This window comes from Scardinius erythrophthalmus (genome assembly GCF_964197995.2).
Source record: "Scardinius erythrophthalmus genome assembly, chromosome: 20".
Taxonomy (NCBI): Eukaryota; Metazoa; Chordata; class Actinopteri; order Cypriniformes; family Leuciscidae; genus Scardinius; species Scardinius erythrophthalmus.
The window spans coordinates 7,152,044-7,170,495 of NC_138240.1; the positions used below are offsets into that span (position 1 = coordinate 7,152,044).

The 18,452-nt window shown below is 37.4% G+C and overlaps 1 protein-coding gene across 1 annotated transcript in view; it reads right to left on the reverse strand.

The window, feature by feature from the left end:
- The window catches only part of phf19 (PHD finger protein 19), a 37,857-nt gene extending 23,431 nt beyond the window's left edge, over positions 1-14,426 (reverse strand). Inside the window, exons 1-6 of the mRNA XM_081348391.1 lie at positions 14,253-14,426; positions 12,028-12,233; positions 11,231-11,312; positions 10,928-11,023; positions 647-741; positions 386-534 (exon numbers count right to left, since the gene is read on the reverse strand). Coding sequence (XP_081204517.1) covers positions 386-534; positions 647-741; positions 10,928-11,023; positions 11,231-11,312; positions 12,028-12,207 — 602 coding nt within the window. The 5' untranslated portion in view covers positions 12,208-12,233; positions 14,253-14,426. The remainder of the gene's footprint in view (positions 1-385; positions 535-646; positions 742-10,927; positions 11,024-11,230; positions 11,313-12,027; positions 12,234-14,252) is intronic.
- Positions 14,427-18,452: the final 4,026 nt, after the last annotated feature.

The following is an 18,452-nucleotide window of genomic DNA, read 5'->3' on the forward strand; positions in this document are numbered from 1 at the left end:
GGTATGAACACTGCTCTGGAGGTTATTGTCATTATTGTCAAACATAATGGCCTGGTTTCACAGACAGGGCTTAGATTAAGCCAGGATTAAGCCTTAGTTCAATTAGGGCAATTAAGTAGCTTTTATAAATATATTTGCCTTAGAAAAAAACATTACTGGTGTGCATCTTGACAACAAGTCAAAGTTCAAAACAAAGGCAATGACATATAATAAGTTGCTTTCTGGGACTAGGCTTAAGCCTTGTCTGTGAAACCAGGCAAAAAATGTATAACTCGTGTTTGACTATCTGTCATCCACTCAGTGTTTTCATAATGCCAAGACCTCTAGCAGGGAAAGAAGGAAGACAGCAAAACGACCGGAACGAGAAGAGACGAGGCAGACTCACTCTCCGGGTCCTCCGCAGTAACAGTAGCACTGCTGATGGTTTGTACGATGCAAAGAGTCCCACTCCAGCTCCTCTGGATTATAGGTCAGCACCTGCTTCATGGCCTGTAGCGCTTTGGCGATTGGCCCTTTTTTCAGAGCTCCCCCTTTCTGTCACACACATGAAACACATTTGTCAGCAACATACTTTTCCTGATCCCCATTCATTTATATGGAAACGGAAAGGGAATATAGTGTGTACACATGGATATGAAGGACTTACTCTGACAGCTAAGGCAAAAATGCACTTCCTGCAGAACCATGGGGGCAGGTCAGCTGAGCTCTCCACTGGGGGTAAGTGGCAGAGCTGGTGATAACCTGTAGATGCAAGGCAAGCATGCGGAAGGATGGAGGACAAATATTAGCGAAAAAAAAGAAAAGAAATCTACTCATGCCCAATCAGATGTGTAAATATGAACAGCAGAGCTGAAGTCGACACTAATCCTTGAGACTTCAGAGAGCCACTTCTGCGTCCCCAGCGAGTCATTACTGTAGTGCAGTCTTACCAAACCCCCCTAGTCATCAAAGACACCCAGAATAGTTCTCTATTTACTTTGTAGATCCTATGGCATTTAGAATGCAAATTGCACCACATTTTCCACTCCATTCTTTTAAAATATATTATCACACGTACATACTAATCAGTTTTATCCACAGGCAGAAGAATTCCCCAGCAATTACATCATGCAAGAAGTCATAGCAACAATTATATAACTAGATTTCTACATTTTCTGAAGACAATGTGAGTGCTGCATGATCATGCATAAGTAACTAGAGTCGTCACTAGCATAGACATTGAAAGTTAAGATCGGCAAACTGAAATATTTGATTTGCCAATCAAATCAAAATAGCCGGGCTTTACTGTTCACAGAAGCTAAACGTAAATTGTAAACCGTTTCATGATAGAAATGTTGAATAACCAAAAGTAATATTGAGTGATGCAAACTACTCAACTTTTTAAATATAGTATAATTTTTGTGATGTAAAAAAAAAAAAAAAAATTAGTTTGGTCCCCTCAGTTAAAGGGTTAGTTCACCCAAAAATGAAAATTCTGTCAGTAATTACTCACCCTCATGTTGTTCCAACCGCGTAAGACCTTCGTTCATCTTTGGAACACAAATTAAGATATTTTTGATTAAATCTGAGAGTTGTCTCACTCCTCCATAGGCTTCTATGTGACCGAAACTTGCTGGCCCAGAAAAGTTATTAAAGAGATCGTTAATATAGTCCAAGTGACTCCAGTGGCTCAATCTTAAGTTTATAAAGCGACGAGAATACTTTTTGTGCGCAAAAACAAACAAAAATAACGACTTTATTCCACTATTCATTTCCTTCTCTCTGGACCTCTAGTTGGTTCGCGTAGTGTTTTTGCGCAGCACGTCTGTGTACACGTCACCACGTAGGCTCACTATTGGCCGACGCCGGTCATGTGTGTGATGCGTGATGACGTGCAACACAGACGCGCAGCGCAAAAACACTACGAGGCCCAGAGAGAAGGAAATGAATAGTGGAATAAAGTCGTTATTAGGGCCCAAGCCCTGAAAGGGCGAAGGCCCTATTGTTTCCGTAAGGATTATTTTTTTTTTTTTCTTCATTATTTTTTTTTTTGCCTTTTTGCCACTTTTGGGGCCCTTAACATGCTCAAAAACTCTTGAAATTTTGCACACACGTCAGAACCTGCGGCCAACAGGGCCGGGCTGAAGCTGGTACTGGGGCGTGGCAGGGGGGCTCGACAGCGCCCCCTGGAATGGGGTCCGAAAACTTGGTCCATAAATCAAACACGCTTGCATGTAATAATATGAAACTCAGTACACATATAGATCTCATCGGGCCGAACAACTTTCGTGCTCTAAGTTTTACAAAAGCCCAACAGGAAGTCGGTTATTATACGTTGTTTGGAAAACGCATACAATGGAATGTGAAATACTCCTCCTAGGGATTTCATCCGATCGCCACCAAACTCGGTGAGAATAAAGTCAAGACATTGAGGATGAATTCTTGCGAACGGATTTTTGATATCTCGAACGGTTTGGCCGTGGCGAGGAAACGAATTTATGGCGAATAATGGGACACAGGAAGTGTGTTATAACTTCTGCATACATTAACTGATCTTGATGAAACTTCAGCAGTGTGTTCGTTGTAAGAGGCCGATCACATGGATGTGACTATTGTGAGTCAAAGTTATAGCGCCACCAACTGGCAGCAGGAAGTGTGTCACTTTCAAAATGCTTTGAAGTCACCCTCTTAATTTTACCCGATTTGCTTCAAACTTTATGTGTATAATGTAAACACAGGGCAGATGTAGACCTGTGAAAGGATTATTGATATCTTAGATACTGTTGCCGTGGCAACGCATCAAGTTTTAATATTCTTTTTGGATGCGTTTGAGACTCTTAACATGCTTGAAATTGGATGAAACTCGACAGACACATAACACTTATTAGCCAGTAGACATGTGAAAAGTTTCAGAAACGGGCGTGGCAGGGGGGCTCAACAGCGCCCTCTTGAACAGGGTCTGAAAACTTGGTCCATATATCAAACACGCTTGCATGAAATAATATGAAACTCGGTACACATATAGATTTCGTCGGGCCGAACAACTTTCCCTCTGACAAGTTTCACGCCAGCCCAACAGGAAGTCAGCTATTATGGGTTGTTTGGAAAACGCTTGCTGTGGAATGTGATGTACTCCTCCTAGAGAATTCATTCAATCACCTCCAAACTCAGTCAGCATGAAGTAAAGACATTGAGGATGCTAAATTGCGGACGGATTTTTGATATCTTGAACGGTTTGGCCGTGGTGAGGAAACGAATTTATGGCGAGAAAAGAGAGACACGAAGTGTTATAACTTCTGCATACATCAACTGATCTTGATGAAACTTCAGCAGTGTGTTCGTGGTAAGAGGCCGATCAGATGGATGTGACTATTGTGAGTCAAAGTTATAGCGCCACCAACTGGCAGCAGGAAGTGTGTCACTTTCAACATGCTTTTGACAAAAGTGGGGGGGTTAGTTTTAAATACAGTAAAAAAGAAAGTTTTTATATTGTTCTCATCAAGCCGGACAACTTTCTAATTTACATTCATTAGCTCAGAGCAAAAGGAAGTCAGATATTTTGGTCTGAATGTGGATTTTTTTGCAAAATCAGCCTATGAATTTTTAGCCACTCCTCTTAAACTATTTATTTTATTCCCACCAAACTTTTTCAACATGATGAAAATACATTAAATATGCTAAATTGTGAACGGATAATAAATATCTCAAACGGTTTTGCTATGGCGAGGGATTAAAGTAATGTCCAAAAGGAAAAACTAAAAGCCTCAAATTTTCTAAAAATGTAATTATATACCATTTATTTCTATATAAAAGTATACAAACATCACAACTAAACATTTTATTCTTTTTTTTCAATTTAAGAATGAATTTTAAGTTTAAAAACTGCCAGAATGGTTGTTTAGTCTAAACAATACATAAATAAAGTCAAACATAGTGCTATACTGCCCTCTTGTGTTCAAAATCAGGTAGGCCTATTATATCTATATATAAATATACTAGGTATGTGACGGTGAGAATATTTTACCACCGGTTAACTGACGTGTGACACCGCTGGGGGCTTTTTAATCGCTAACTTAAAAACTAAAGTAAAATATGTTCGTCCGCACTGACATTTATATTGGTTGAGCGAGCGTTTCAAATGAATTCCTATGGAAGTAGGAATTAACTGAAAAACGTTCACTCTGTTCTGCTCGTTCCTCGCCGTGGACGTGCACCGTTATGAATGCCCGTGCAGCCATGAGCATTTTAGTTTCATTTTAAAATTAGCGCCTTTCGGGGGGTGGATGGCTTGAAATTATTTTACAAAAGCACAATTTTGTGTTTTATTGCAACTGTACACAAATATAAGTTAACACTTTGCAGTTTGAATGTCGTCCTGTATAATGATGGAGTATGTTTTTATGTGTCTACTGTTCAATCGCGCCCACGCCACACACACACACACACACGGTTTACTATCTTTGTGGGTACTCTCCATGGACTTAATGGTTTTTATACTGTACAAACTGTATATTCTATCTCCTCACACTAACCCTACCCCTAAACCTACCTATCCCATAAAACTTTCTGCATTTTTACATTTCCAAAAAAACTCATTCTGTATGATTTATAATCTTGTTTACCCATGGGGACCTCTATTTAGGTCCCCACTGTGACACGAGTCCCCATGAGTCTGTGTGCATTCAGGTTAAAGTCCCCACCGGGATAGAAAAACATGAACACACACACACACACACACACACACACACACACACACACACACACACACACACACACACACACACACACACACACACACACACACTCCAGCATTACAATCTTGACATCGCAGCCTGTTCATTATAGCCTTAATAAAATATAATAATAAAATAGTCAACCTAACATATAAAAATTACACTGCTCTAAATAGTCAGTAGTACAATTCGTACATTCACAGTAAGCACCCCTCGCTCCACTGTGATGTTTCCAAGCAAATTTTTGCGCATGTGAAGAGGATGATTTTTTCCATCAATATTGGAACACGAGTGAAGAACAAAGCCTATAATAAAGAATAGTTTAGCATCCAAATACATCGCAAATGTTGAAACATTTTGATTCTGATGAGAGGGTTACGTGAGCCCAACACTGCTTACTTTCATTTTTACTTTTACATTAAATTTAAAGGATTTGTTGTGGAATATTTTGAGTGTATCATAAAATCTGAATAAAAAAATAATAATAATAATAAAAAAAAAAAATGAATGAATGAATGAATAAATAAATAAATATATATATGTATGTGTATATATATATATATATATATATATATATATATATATATATATATATATATATATATATATATATATATATGTATGTGTATATATATATATATATATATATATAGCTGCGAGCAGCGATAAAGGGCCAAAGCCGGCGGCACCGCCACCCTAAAGGCACCGGGGTTGCGGTGCCACCGGCTTGGGCCCGTAATCGCTGCTCGCAGCTATATTTTTTGTTTGTTTTTGCGCACAAAAAGTATTCTCGTCGCTTGATATACTTAAGATTGAGCCACTGGAGTCACTTGGACTATATAAACGATCTCTTTAATAACTTTTCTGGGCCAGCAAGTTTCAGTCACATAGAAGCCTATGGAGGATTCAGAAATGGCTCAGATTTCATCAAAAATATCTTAATTTGTGTTCCGAAGATGAACGAAGGTCTTACGCGGTTGGAACAACATGAGGGTGAGTAATTACTGACAGAATTTTCATTTTTGGGTGAACTAACCCTTTAAATGGTTAAAGCCTTGGTCACCACTACCATTTTAAGTTGCTGTGGGTGGTTTCCAGGATGTGGCTGTGTAGTAGGTTGTTTTGGGTGTGTGCTAGGTGGTTGACCAACAGAATAACCACCAGCCACCCTGCCATCCCATACAAATCTACATAAATTATTATTATTATTATTATTTTAGATGTACTGCAGTATATTCATTTTCCATAATAAAGTATTATCATTATTAAAGATAATAATAATAAAAAAACTGTCAAATAAAATGCTAGGTGGCTGACACCAACAAAATCCATCAGCCACCCAGCAATCCCACAAAATAATAATAATCATAATAATCATAATCATAATCATAATCATCATCATCATCATCATCATAACCAAGCGTACCACACGAGTCCTGAAAAGTGAAGCAAAAGCGCCTCAATTGCCCCCAGGTGGCTTGTTGCAGTATTGGTCATAAACCCTGCTCTCTTCAAGTAATGACGCGAGACAAACTAAACAATCAATGTCCTTAATATCACGGCTCAACTTCGCGCTCACTACTGCGCAGATTTGGGCTCCAAGTTCACTACTGCGCAGACTCGAGACTGAAGATGCCAGCGCCATACTGGGACACTGGCGGCTTCACTTACTACAATGGAAGAGAGTGAAGGTGCGTCGTCCATCTTTTTTTACAGTCTATGATCATAACAATTATAATAAGGTTATGATGTTTTCCAGGAAGAGAAAGAATGTAGATTTAAATTTGTATATCTGCTAAAGGTCAACTTTTAGGTGTAAATAATATATGAATGACCTCAAAAACGCAAATCCCAGGTACGATGAGTAATAACAATGCTGATGCTTCTCTTTGCAAATGCCACTAGTAACTAGGGCTGCCCCCTATTAGTCGACTAAACGTTAGTCAAAAAGAAGAGGCTTATTATTCGGTTAGTCGCAGGGGAAAAAAACTCCACAGGACGTGGCGAAATTATGCAGTCTGTGTCTGGCAATTACAGTACGTCAGGCAGGAAATCCAAACGTTCGCCTATCATCTATCGACCTCAAATATGGCTTATCATTTGAAACATGCAAGTAAGTAGCAACTTTGACTGCTCGCTCTAGCGTTAACCTAAATAAATGTGCGCTATTATTAGCCGCATATCCAAGTGTTTGTGCGGAGTGTGGAAGCTAAAGTATAGCGTATGTATATATAAGTATATAGTTTACTTAATTACGGTTTAACTAGTGATCAAGTTAAGTTGTGACAGCATCCTGTAGTGAAAAGGTTTAATTGTAATGGACGTATTGCACAGGCTTTCAGAATTGACGAATATGCGGTCGAGTGTTCACATCTGGCGTCACAACTTAAACCGGTCACCAGTTAAACCGTAACATTGTATATAACTTGCATTTTTTCCTGATAACAGCAGAAACAACTTAAAATACTTCATTTTGGTCAAATAAGCAATACATCATTCGAAACTGTAAAGGGTCTACAAAAATGAACCGAAACTCAGTGTATACGCTACTTTCCTCACAGACATGAGAAATATATCTATAGAAAGCTTGAAATGTTTACTTTTAAACAAACCAATTTGAAAACATTTTGCGGTTGAAATTAATCTCTGCTTATGTAATCCGTATCAGGGCTTGACATTAACTTTTTGAGGCACTTGTCCTTCGGACAAGTAAATTTATGTTTTACTTGTCCATGCACAAAAGTCACTTGTCCGGGTAAAGATTTATAATTTTATCATTTATTTTTTTGTGTTTTGCTAATGCAGAATTCGAACAAACCGTTGAAAGCATCCAAACACTATCAATATTAATAAAATTCAGTTGAAACAATAGAAAGGAACGTGTCCCAAGAATAGAGTTCCCCTTCAACAAGAAATAAGGATCTCCAGACTCCATAATACAAAGTAATACTTTGCACGCTGGTGCACAGTGTATCACCAGAGGTAGTGCTGACTCTTGTAGGTATCCTCAGAATTTGCAAGCTAGCTAGACTTACTGTATACTATATCTAAAATAATTTTGTAGACATAACAATTAGAGATGCACCGATTACAATTTTCTAGGCCGATTCCGATTTTCCATTGAGTTTGACCTGCTGATACCGATTTTAGCCGATTCCGATTTAATTTTTTTCTAACCACTTCACAGCACACACAAATATGTATTTTCGATCTTTTCTTTAACCCTTTCACGCGTAAGTTTAAAATATTCTAACTGACACCCCCACCCACGTTTTTTCAAGGCGAACGTTCCCTTTAATGTTTCCATGGCGACGCGTCACACGATACACCGCAGCCACAATAATACTGTATGACAGATGTGTCGCTTTTATTTCGCTTTTCCTTTTTTATTCAAAATATTCACAAACTTGCTTACCATGTCATCAATCAGCCTATCTGATATTCCGATTCTCAAATACGTGTAAGTGAGTGTGTTTGGCTGTTTAAAAACCTTTATAAATAATCTTGATCTATAACATGAGATGGGCGCCACAATGTTGTTCTGTCATGGATTTACAGCACGTTAATTCATCAGTTTCTCCCGAAATAAATGCAAGAACGTGGCCGGTGAACTGAGAAGAATAGAGTAAACTTTATAGTTACTTCCCACTATGTTTGTCTGATATGAATAACACATGTCGGCAAATTATATTTGAATAGATTGTTATTGCTGCTTCCACAGACATCAGTGTGTATTTTACAAACTCCAAATGTATTGTTTTACTCGTGCTTATAAATATCTGAAACCTAAAATAAACATTATGAGGTTAAAAACACTGCTTATTTGTGATATATGACAGCGCTGAACGCGTCCGACTCTGGCTCAGCGCCAGCCAACGAGCGAAAGCACAGTTTGAATCTGGCCGTTATGCGACGTCTCAAATCGGTAAAATTAAATCTGTAAAATTATAGACGTAATGAGTGGCACATAACGTTAAGTAACATGGCATTTTATTTTGTTTGAAATTTAACTTGTCCAGTGGGACAACTAATTTTCTCTTCCACTTGTCCTACAAAAAAATCCACTTGTCCCGGACAAGCAGACAAGCCTTAATGTCGAGCCCTGCGTATGGAAAGGTGCATTTCTCTCTAAAGGCGAGTCCACTAGACTGTGGAAATGGCGAGTCAGCATCGACAACTTCATCTTTGCAGCCAACGCTGACACAGAAAACACTAGTTTATTAATAAACAATTAAAATGTCTCCTTGCTATTTTTTCAGACAAATTCATAATCAATACTTTTGCCGGTGCTTTAAAAGCTTTATGTGTGCGCTTGAGTGCAGAATAGGCTTTATTCCACCCACAGTATATATTTAAGTAATTCAGTTAATATAAACGTGTGATTAGTCAACAAATGGCTTAAATTAATGTCTATTAGTCAAAAAGAAAAATCTTTAGTGAAGGCCAGTCCCAGAGTCCTGCACGGGTCCGATTTTGTAAATCCGCACCCGCCCGTACCCGCAGTGCTTCAAACAGCATCCGACCCGTTAACCGTCAACAGCACTAATTAAACTCCGCACCCGACCCGCTTAAAATAGAACCGACACCCGACCCGCACCCGAAATAAAATCAGTTTAGCCAATCACATTATAGCCACAACTACAAAAATGTTTATTGCCAGGTCATACAGAAGTTATAACGACAATTAACACAAGGACAACTTCAGCTGAAGCTGTCAAAAGGCCGGTAACGTTAGGAGAACATGGCTAACGTCACCACACAACTGAGTAGCCTAAAAGACGCGGCTACAACACTATATCTGCCACGCAATTTCGTCTAGCCTACATCTGACAATTTTGGGTTCAAACACGCCCTGCACACCACACATACTTAACAGTGTTAAATTCAGGGTTCCCACTCTAAACCAAATGTCAAATTCCCTGACTTTTCCCTGACTTTCATTGACTAAAAAGATGAATTTCCATGACCTATAATGAACGGCAAAACAGGCTGCTGTTTTGCGGAGCACCGAGCTATTTTGTTTTGTAGAAAGCCTTTCTTTAAAGTGAATTTTGTTTTGTATAAATTGTATTTTAATTTTAATACATTTTTCATCAACCAATTGCCTGTATTTAATAAATGAGAAGCAAATATATAGCAGACAATATAATCATGGAGGCGCGCCGTGGTCACTTGCATTGCACGTCAACTGGAGCACATCTCATCATAAATTAACCGAAACTCGGTGTATGACTCACATACATGAGAAATACATCTGAAGATAGCTTGGAATGTCTTTAAACGAAACAATTCAAAACGAAAAGAAATAGGCTACTCTCTGATTATGTAAACCATGATGTGGGACCTAATATTCATTTAGCCTATGTGATATTCATGCTTTTTTTCTTACAGTAAAGCACAGTCCACAAACAACCTCCCTATAATAAGTCAAATCTCTGGAGGCATGCTCCAAGCACACTCTCATCTCATCCCTTTTCCCACATTTGTAGTAATGACACTATAACCAAACCGGAAATTGTAACGCGTGCGCACGCAAAACTTTCTCGTACGCATGCAAAAGTTTCTCGTGTGCATGTGAAAGTCCGTATTATTATTTTTTTGCAAAGGTCCCCTCAGGGGTTCCGTAGAAAGATGTGTGAAACAGCGCGATAAAAAAATCGGTATAGAAAAATTACATTTTGATAAATGGAAACTAAAATTAAAAGCAACAAACTAAATTCAGCATCCATCTCGACGACTGCAAGCAGATCGCGCGCGCGCCGTTATGAGGAATTTTTAAAAGTGAAAGTAGCCTAGGTAAGTTAACGTTATAGATTCTGGGAGGGCATGGCGCGTGGGCACAAATAAACTGATGTGGATTTTAAATTATTTTATCAACTTGAAATACAGGAATATTTTTGTAGATATGTTCGTAAAAATATGCATATATTTTTACGTTTGCATGTGATCGTTTTAAACCCGTGTTTAGACCCGTGTTTACCCCGTGTCCGACCCGACCCGCACCCGTATCCGACACAGTTGGATATTTTTCACCCGTTTGAGCAAAATTTGCGGGTCACCCGAACCCGTGCAGGACTCTAGCCAGCCCTACTAATAACTGAGTTTTTGAGTCAACAGGTCTTCAAAATGAATCTTTACTTTTTTATCTAAACTTTTTTCCTGTGATATATCAAGGTTTTGTGTGCTACGTGAAGAGCTGGGTCTGCCTCACTCACCTATTCCACACTTCCCGCAGATAAGGATTTCATTACCAGGAACTAGAGACATGTCAGAACACACTGAGCATTTTGGTTCTTCCCCAGGGACACCAGCTGTGTGAGAGAGAGAGAGAATAAAGCTTGTTACTTCGTCACAAAGCACTAATACCATAGCGTCACACAGACATCTCACAGGACACAATGACATATCAAACAATATATCTGCTTTCTAGCTTGCTGATGAATATTGTTGTTTCTTTAGAAAGCCAACGATTTAAAAAACCCTGGTTTGTACAATGCATTTCCACCCAGACCTCTTACCATGCTGTATGTCTTTCCAAAGCACCCAGAACTTGGAGTTGTCTTCAAATGTCACAAAGCAACTCTGTTTTGAAGTGCTCACCTATAGGGAAATGGAACAAGGAACGTTTGTGGTGTGAAACATGAACATAAGACTTAAAAAAAAAACATAAATACGTCTTCGCCAAATGAATTTTTCATGATTAAGAGCATGCTATCAGGTCATGAACATCTCTTGCATGTTTCCTCCAGGGACCCAGCAATTCATTTTTGTCCACAGTAGGGAACATTGATTTTTGGGAATTTCACATGGCACAGTTTTATATATCTGGTGTATCTTAAAGTTGACATCCTGGGCTTTCAAAGCACAGTATGATTTTCTTTTTCCTTTCTTTTACACGTGTCCTTTGTAAGGTACATCAGGACTTTGAGAATTTCTTTTCACCTTGAACAGGATAAAACATATACAATATTCCAATTAAATATGACTTTTTTTTTTTGCCACAAAAATGCTCTTATCCTGTTTTTCCACTGGAAGTTGCCATTCAAAACATGGAAATAATGACATTTTTCTATACATTTACACAAATTATTAAATAAATCAGAAAGCAAATATAATATATATATAAATGTTGGTAAAAAACAGTTTAGAGACTATGTTCAAAGATGTTTTTAATGCTCCCAGTACTATAACAACTCAATTCCAACACTTTTTATTGCTGTGTCCCAGGAGGATATACAATATGTTCAATAAAATAGAGATGTTCAGTGCATTCAGTTCAAGTTTTATATAAACCCCCAGAGCATCAGCGACTCACTCTCTGGATTTTGCCCAGGTAGTAAAGGCCATCAGACCAGCGGCACAGAACGTACTGGCCCACGGTCAAGTTGGTCTCCTGGTCACTGCAGGGTTTCTCTTTCTTGGGAAGCAGAAGCTTGGGTTCTAGAGGTTCCGACCCGACAGTCAGATATCCGTCCCGACAGGCCGATTCCAACATGCTGACTGTAGAAACACCTACACTTCCTGTGGGTCAGTGGTAAAATGCAAAGAAAAAACACACAAAGATTACATCAGGTTTATCACATGCGATGTTTCCCAGAGATGCCAAAAGTGGAATTACTTGCATCATATTGCATATAAACATAATCTATTGGAATTTGTAAGAGTTTTTTTCAAAAATGATTTAAATATGGAAACCTTAGTTACCAGTGGTCACTTATCTCTAAAAAAAACTCCAGAAGAAACCAAGATAAACACTGACATAATAAGGGGTTTTGCCCACTTCAGTTCAGTTGCATTTATGAAAAAACACCCAGAAAAGGCTCAGGTCAAAGATGTCTATTTCTGTGCCAGTTGTTTTACAATCTATATTCACCCCAAAAGTATTTATTTACAGATGAATTTATATGTACAATTAATCAATAAGCATAAATGCAGAGCACTATTGGTCTAAATGCACGGCACATCTCGCATAATTAAAGCTTTTAAAAAGGACAGTCATCTAGGGTTAGATTTCTCCACTTACTGCTGTGATTTTAAAAAGAGGATCATGCACTAGATTATTTGTTTTGCACAGCCTATTTAATAATTACCAACCAGAAATGTGTCCTTTTAACTGATATTATAATTTATATTAATATGAGTTACATAATAATTCACATTATTCATTTCATTTACTGAAGTCTTGTGAAGACTTCTGCATCCAATGACTACAGCACATGCACATTTTTAAAAACGTCATTTGCCAACAATTTACAGACACAAGGACGAGTTGACATGCAAAAAAAGTCAAAAAATGTCAAATGTTTTTTTTTTTTTTTTTTTTTGTAAACCAAAAGTAATCCCAAACAAATACCTTATTTTACTCATAAATGAGTATTAAAAACCCATAGGAAATTCCTGAGGACACCAATAGCTTGGAGATAGAAATTCTCTTCTGGGTTTTGGTGCTACAAACTTGACACAATTGAGGGAGTTAAAAAACTTGATAAAACATATACAGAAGTTGACAAAATGGATGAATCAATGCTTTTGCTTTTGCTGCAATCAATACTGTGGGTGAAAAACACTGAATAGTAGCAAATATATTTGAGTGTTATTCAAACAAATTTATAAAAGCCTTAACATTAAACCCATTTTTGTTATTTAAAATTAATTATATATTATTATATTAAATATTAATATTATGTATTTTATTTATCTATTAATTTGAAGACGTTTATAGCTTTAAATGCTTTGCAGGTTCAACAAAGTTAAGCATTTTCAAAACCCCCTGATTAGGAACCACTCAAAAAAAGTGTGCAAGTATGTAGCGTACAGTACAGCAGGTAAGTGAAGTACGTACTGAATGTACACGATGGTTTTGACAACCCTGCAGGAATTTTGTAGAACTGCAAATAGATTCGTCCAACCACAACTGTGCACATGGGGAATATTGCCTGACTCAGTCTAAACCCTGATGAGTTAAAAAGGCACCAGAGAAACTGAGCTGGTTGACTCATCGTCAGGATGTGATCTTCAGACTTACTGATCTCGGCCAGTTTTCTTCTACTTCTAATATTCAAATCAATCGAAACCAGCCGGCCAAGAATCACACACTCTCCAACCGTGCTCTAACTGTAAGAATAAAACATGCCTGCCTTTTCTCTGCGTGACAGAAAACTACTGCATCAACTTTAAAAGCATGCACGCATGCTTCAAAAAGTCACTTTACAGCCGTGTCGACTTCTAAACAGTCTATTAGTTCAGTTGCGAATATAAATCATAGCCGAATCTTTGCACACTGACTCCCTCCCTCCCCATTTGAAGACATGCAACATCATCAGTGCATGCTGGAAAACTTGCGCACTCATTAAACTTCTCTCAGGGACTCAGACAAGTTGTCATGCTGGCTGTAATCACACACAACACGCGCAAAAACACAGTATTATTCTTTCATATGCATGGATAAGTTCGTCAGATCACCACAGCTGTGACTGTTACGCACTAATGCTGCAGGTTTTGAATCGGGTCACATTCAAACACATCTCGCGCTGAGATTACCGCTTTGATTTCTCTCCAGTCCCGCGGGTAAAACGCGCCAAAAAGTGCAGATATTCCTCCTCTGGCAGCCCGATGTCCCATTCGCGATGTTTGAGGGAGTGTCTGGTGTTTTTACAGCACAAGCGGCGCAGAAATGCAGTCAGTGCACGTCGCCATTTTTTCACCTTTTCCCGCGAAGCTTTTTGCTTATGTAATTAACATAACCCGATCATCATCATCATCCGCGTACAGGAAGTACAGCAGCGGTCTCGAGGAGGGGCTTCAGAAGCTCTGATCCAATGACTAAATAAAGACATTACAAAAATGCTCTAATATTACAACATAACAGCGGAATAGATAGACAGACAGATAGACAGACAGATAGACAGACAGATAGACAGACAGACAGACAGACAGACAGACAGACAGACAGACAGACAGATAGATAGATAGATAGATAGATAGATAGATAGATAGACAGATATATAGATAGACAGACAGATAGACAGACAGATAGACAGACAGACAGACAGACAGACAGACAGACAGATAGATAGATAGATAGATAGATAGATAGATAGATAGATAGATAGATAGATAGAGACAGACAGATAGATTGATAGATAGATAGATAGATAGATAGATAGATAGATAGATAGATAGATAGATAGATAGATAGACAGACAGATAGAGACAGACAGATATATAGATAGATAGATAGATAGATAGATAGATAGATAGATAGATAGATAGATAGATAGACAGATAGAGACAGACAGATAGACAGACAGATAGATAGATAGATAGATAGACAGATAGAGACAGATAGATAGATAGACAGATAGAGACAGACAGATAGACAGACAGATAGATAGACAGATAGATAGATAGATAGATAGATAGATAGATAGATAGATAGATAGATAGATAGATAGACAGATAGAGACAGACAGATAGACAGACAGATAGATAGACAGATAGATAGATAGATAGATAGATAGATAGATAGATAGATAGATAGATAGATAGATAGATAGATAGATAGATAGATAGATAGATAGATAGATAGATAGATATTCAATTATGGGTATATAAAGTTATATAGATATCATGTATGTTTATTTTTATATTAGATTTTGAAATATATTTAAAAAAAATTATAGTTCTATAAAGTTATATATATGGATGAAGCGACAGACAGATGTTAAATTATAGTTAAATGAAGTTATAGATAGATATCATGTATTTATAGTTTAAAATATATTAAAATTAAAGATATGTTCATATAAAGTTATACAGACAGACAAATCTGCATAATTGACATTTTGAGCATGATATGTTTGTTAATGTAATTTATGAAAGTTATTATGAAGTGTAATAGTTTTATTTTTGATGAGTGGATGTGAGAGATGTGTCAGAGAGAGTGAGTTGTCTGTCAGCATAAATGTCCTTGGCATCAGTAAAGGTTTGCTGGCAGTGCAAGTGCAGCTGTCACAATGCAGTTACATTTTTAACACATAATGGCTTGTATTCGCTGGTATAATAGTAGTATTCTTAGATTTCTGTGAAAGTTTGGACAGTGTGATTCAGGCAGACATCACAGGGTCACGGTGAGCTGACTAAAGGAAAATTTTTGTCGCAACAACAAAACTAACCATGCTAACTCGGGGGCTGCATGTTGGGGGAGTGTTGATTTGTACATATGGTACAAAGTGTTGAACCCTTCTCAAGTGCAGTAATCACTTTGAGAAACCACCTGTTCTTTTCTTTGATTTTGTGAACAATTGATTGTGTTTAGTTTCTCTCCAAAGTTGGGTTCTAATAGTTTACTTTTAGGACTTTTAAAAACTGCTTACCAGCAGGACGAGGTTGATTTTTGTAAGTGTTAACATGAAGGTAACATGTTGAAGAATGAAAAAAAAAAAGAAAAAGAAAAATGCCACAGCGACAAATATTACAATTTTATAGAATCATTTCAAGTAAAAACTAGGTGATTTTGCACAGTAGCCATGCATTTGGTGAGAAAAAAATGGATCTTCATAGATGGATCAAATACATAAAAAAAAATGAGAGTCCGTTTCATCTTTTCATGTGCTAATCTGATACTAACCTATATTTGATAAGGATGCATGCTACACAAGTTTGAATGACTCTCCTACTTCTAAAGATATCAAAGTTTTGATGCTAATCAATGTATGAAATAAATACAAGTACAGTAAGCAGAATGATATAACGATTTGCACCAACCAAGGCAAGGACTTTTATTCAGGGTTATTAGTACACTAACTTTGTAACGAGTATGTAACGAGTCAATAAATCAATCCTTCTTCCAAAACACGTTTTTGTCATACCGATTCACTATGGTAATCCAACGCTATCTCACGACCAATTCGTACGAATGATAAAAAGTTGGCTAATTCGTACTAATTCGTACGACCTCACTCGTACGAATTTGTACGATTTGTCTAAACCCACGTGATGGGTAGGTTTAGGGGCGGGGTCAGGGGTAGGTCATTCGTATGAATTCATACGAATTGGCCAATTCGTAAAATATGTACGATTTTGCAAAAAACGTACTAATTCGTACGAGTCAGGTCGTATGAATTCGTACGAATAAGCCACCTCGTAGAATTTGTACGTTTTCCCGTGAGATCGGGCTCGGTAATCCTATTATACGCGTTTAAATTTTAGACCTGTCGAGATGGTTTTCACTATGGTAAATAGAGAAAAGTTGCTCCAACGACTTTAATGCATGTATGGTGTGAAGTGACGTAAGTTAGTTGAGCAACTAGCGAAAAAGGTTGACATAGAGCAACTAAATCTCAAACCTCTGGGGAATCACCCATTTTAAACAAACGTCGAACAAAGCTCGTAATAAAACAAGAATCAACATTAGCTTGGCTTTTCGGAGATGGCGAGAACTGAGGGATTTAAAAAGTTGTAAAAGCGATGCGGAGATGGCGTTTTTATTACTCAACAGGTGAGTAAGAGATTTTATTGAACAGATAAATTGCCTTATGTATCTCTGTAAGTTCATTGTAAATCATTGTGTATTGTGAAGGGTCATTTCATCCGCAGTCATGCAGAGCAACAAAATGTGCATGCAATGCTATTTTTAACCACTAGAGGGCCAAAAGTTACATAGTGTACCATTAACTGAAACTACATTTCAACTAACTTCATATCATTTTAACTTGATGTAGTAAAATAGCTAAAACTGGAATACAAATGAATAAAAACTATGTAGACATTTAAAAATATATATATTAAAAACATAAAAAACAACAAAATAATTTCCGCATACATACGCCAATGTTGTCAAAACGATCCCGTTCACACAGACCCGAGAAAAATCTACTATAGACTGAACATGTAATATGCCCGCGCAGAACGTAATAGTTTCACAAATAAGCAAGTTTGGTAGTTTACACGGAGACAATAAATAACTATAACGATATAGTTCTAAAATTTGATCTAAATATAGAATAGCAGAGTCCAGACCACAACTATAACGATAACGGCACAGAGAAATTATATCGTTGGTATCACTTACATATATTTTTTTTTCTCCAACTGATGAATGATAAAAACATTGACAGCCAATCAGAATCCATCCTGCTTTAAAGAGCTGGAGCATTTACATCAGTGCGTGCTTAGAATAAATAGAACGATATCGTGAGTTCATTATAGTTATTGTTATATCACTACAGTTCTTGCTCTTGGAAACCCGTTTTCAAAAGTTTGCATTTTCAGGCCCCCAAAACGCTGTTGTTGTGTAAATCAACGGCCAAAACACATTAATTTTTTTTTTTTTCAATTTTTAGTTGAAAACAGTGTTGTCAATGCCCTCAAAAATTAGAATAAAAACAGAAAATATAAAAATGACAACTAATAATAGTATCTGAATACTAAAATAACACTGATTTTATTATAGCAAGAAATTAAATGTTAAATGCCAATAATATTGATTGTTTGAAATTCTGCATGCATGCAGATCAAACACCGTAAGTAATTCAAATCATAGGGGGCGTTTACACTACACCGTTTTCAACTAAAAACGGAAAACATTTTATGCGTTTCGGCCGTTCATTTACACGACAACGGCGTTTTGTGTCCTGAAAACGGGTTTCAAAGTGCAGGTTTTCAAAAACAATACTGTTATCATCTCCATAACCTACAAAAACGTGAATTTGTGAAAACAGCGACGTCACGCGCATGCGA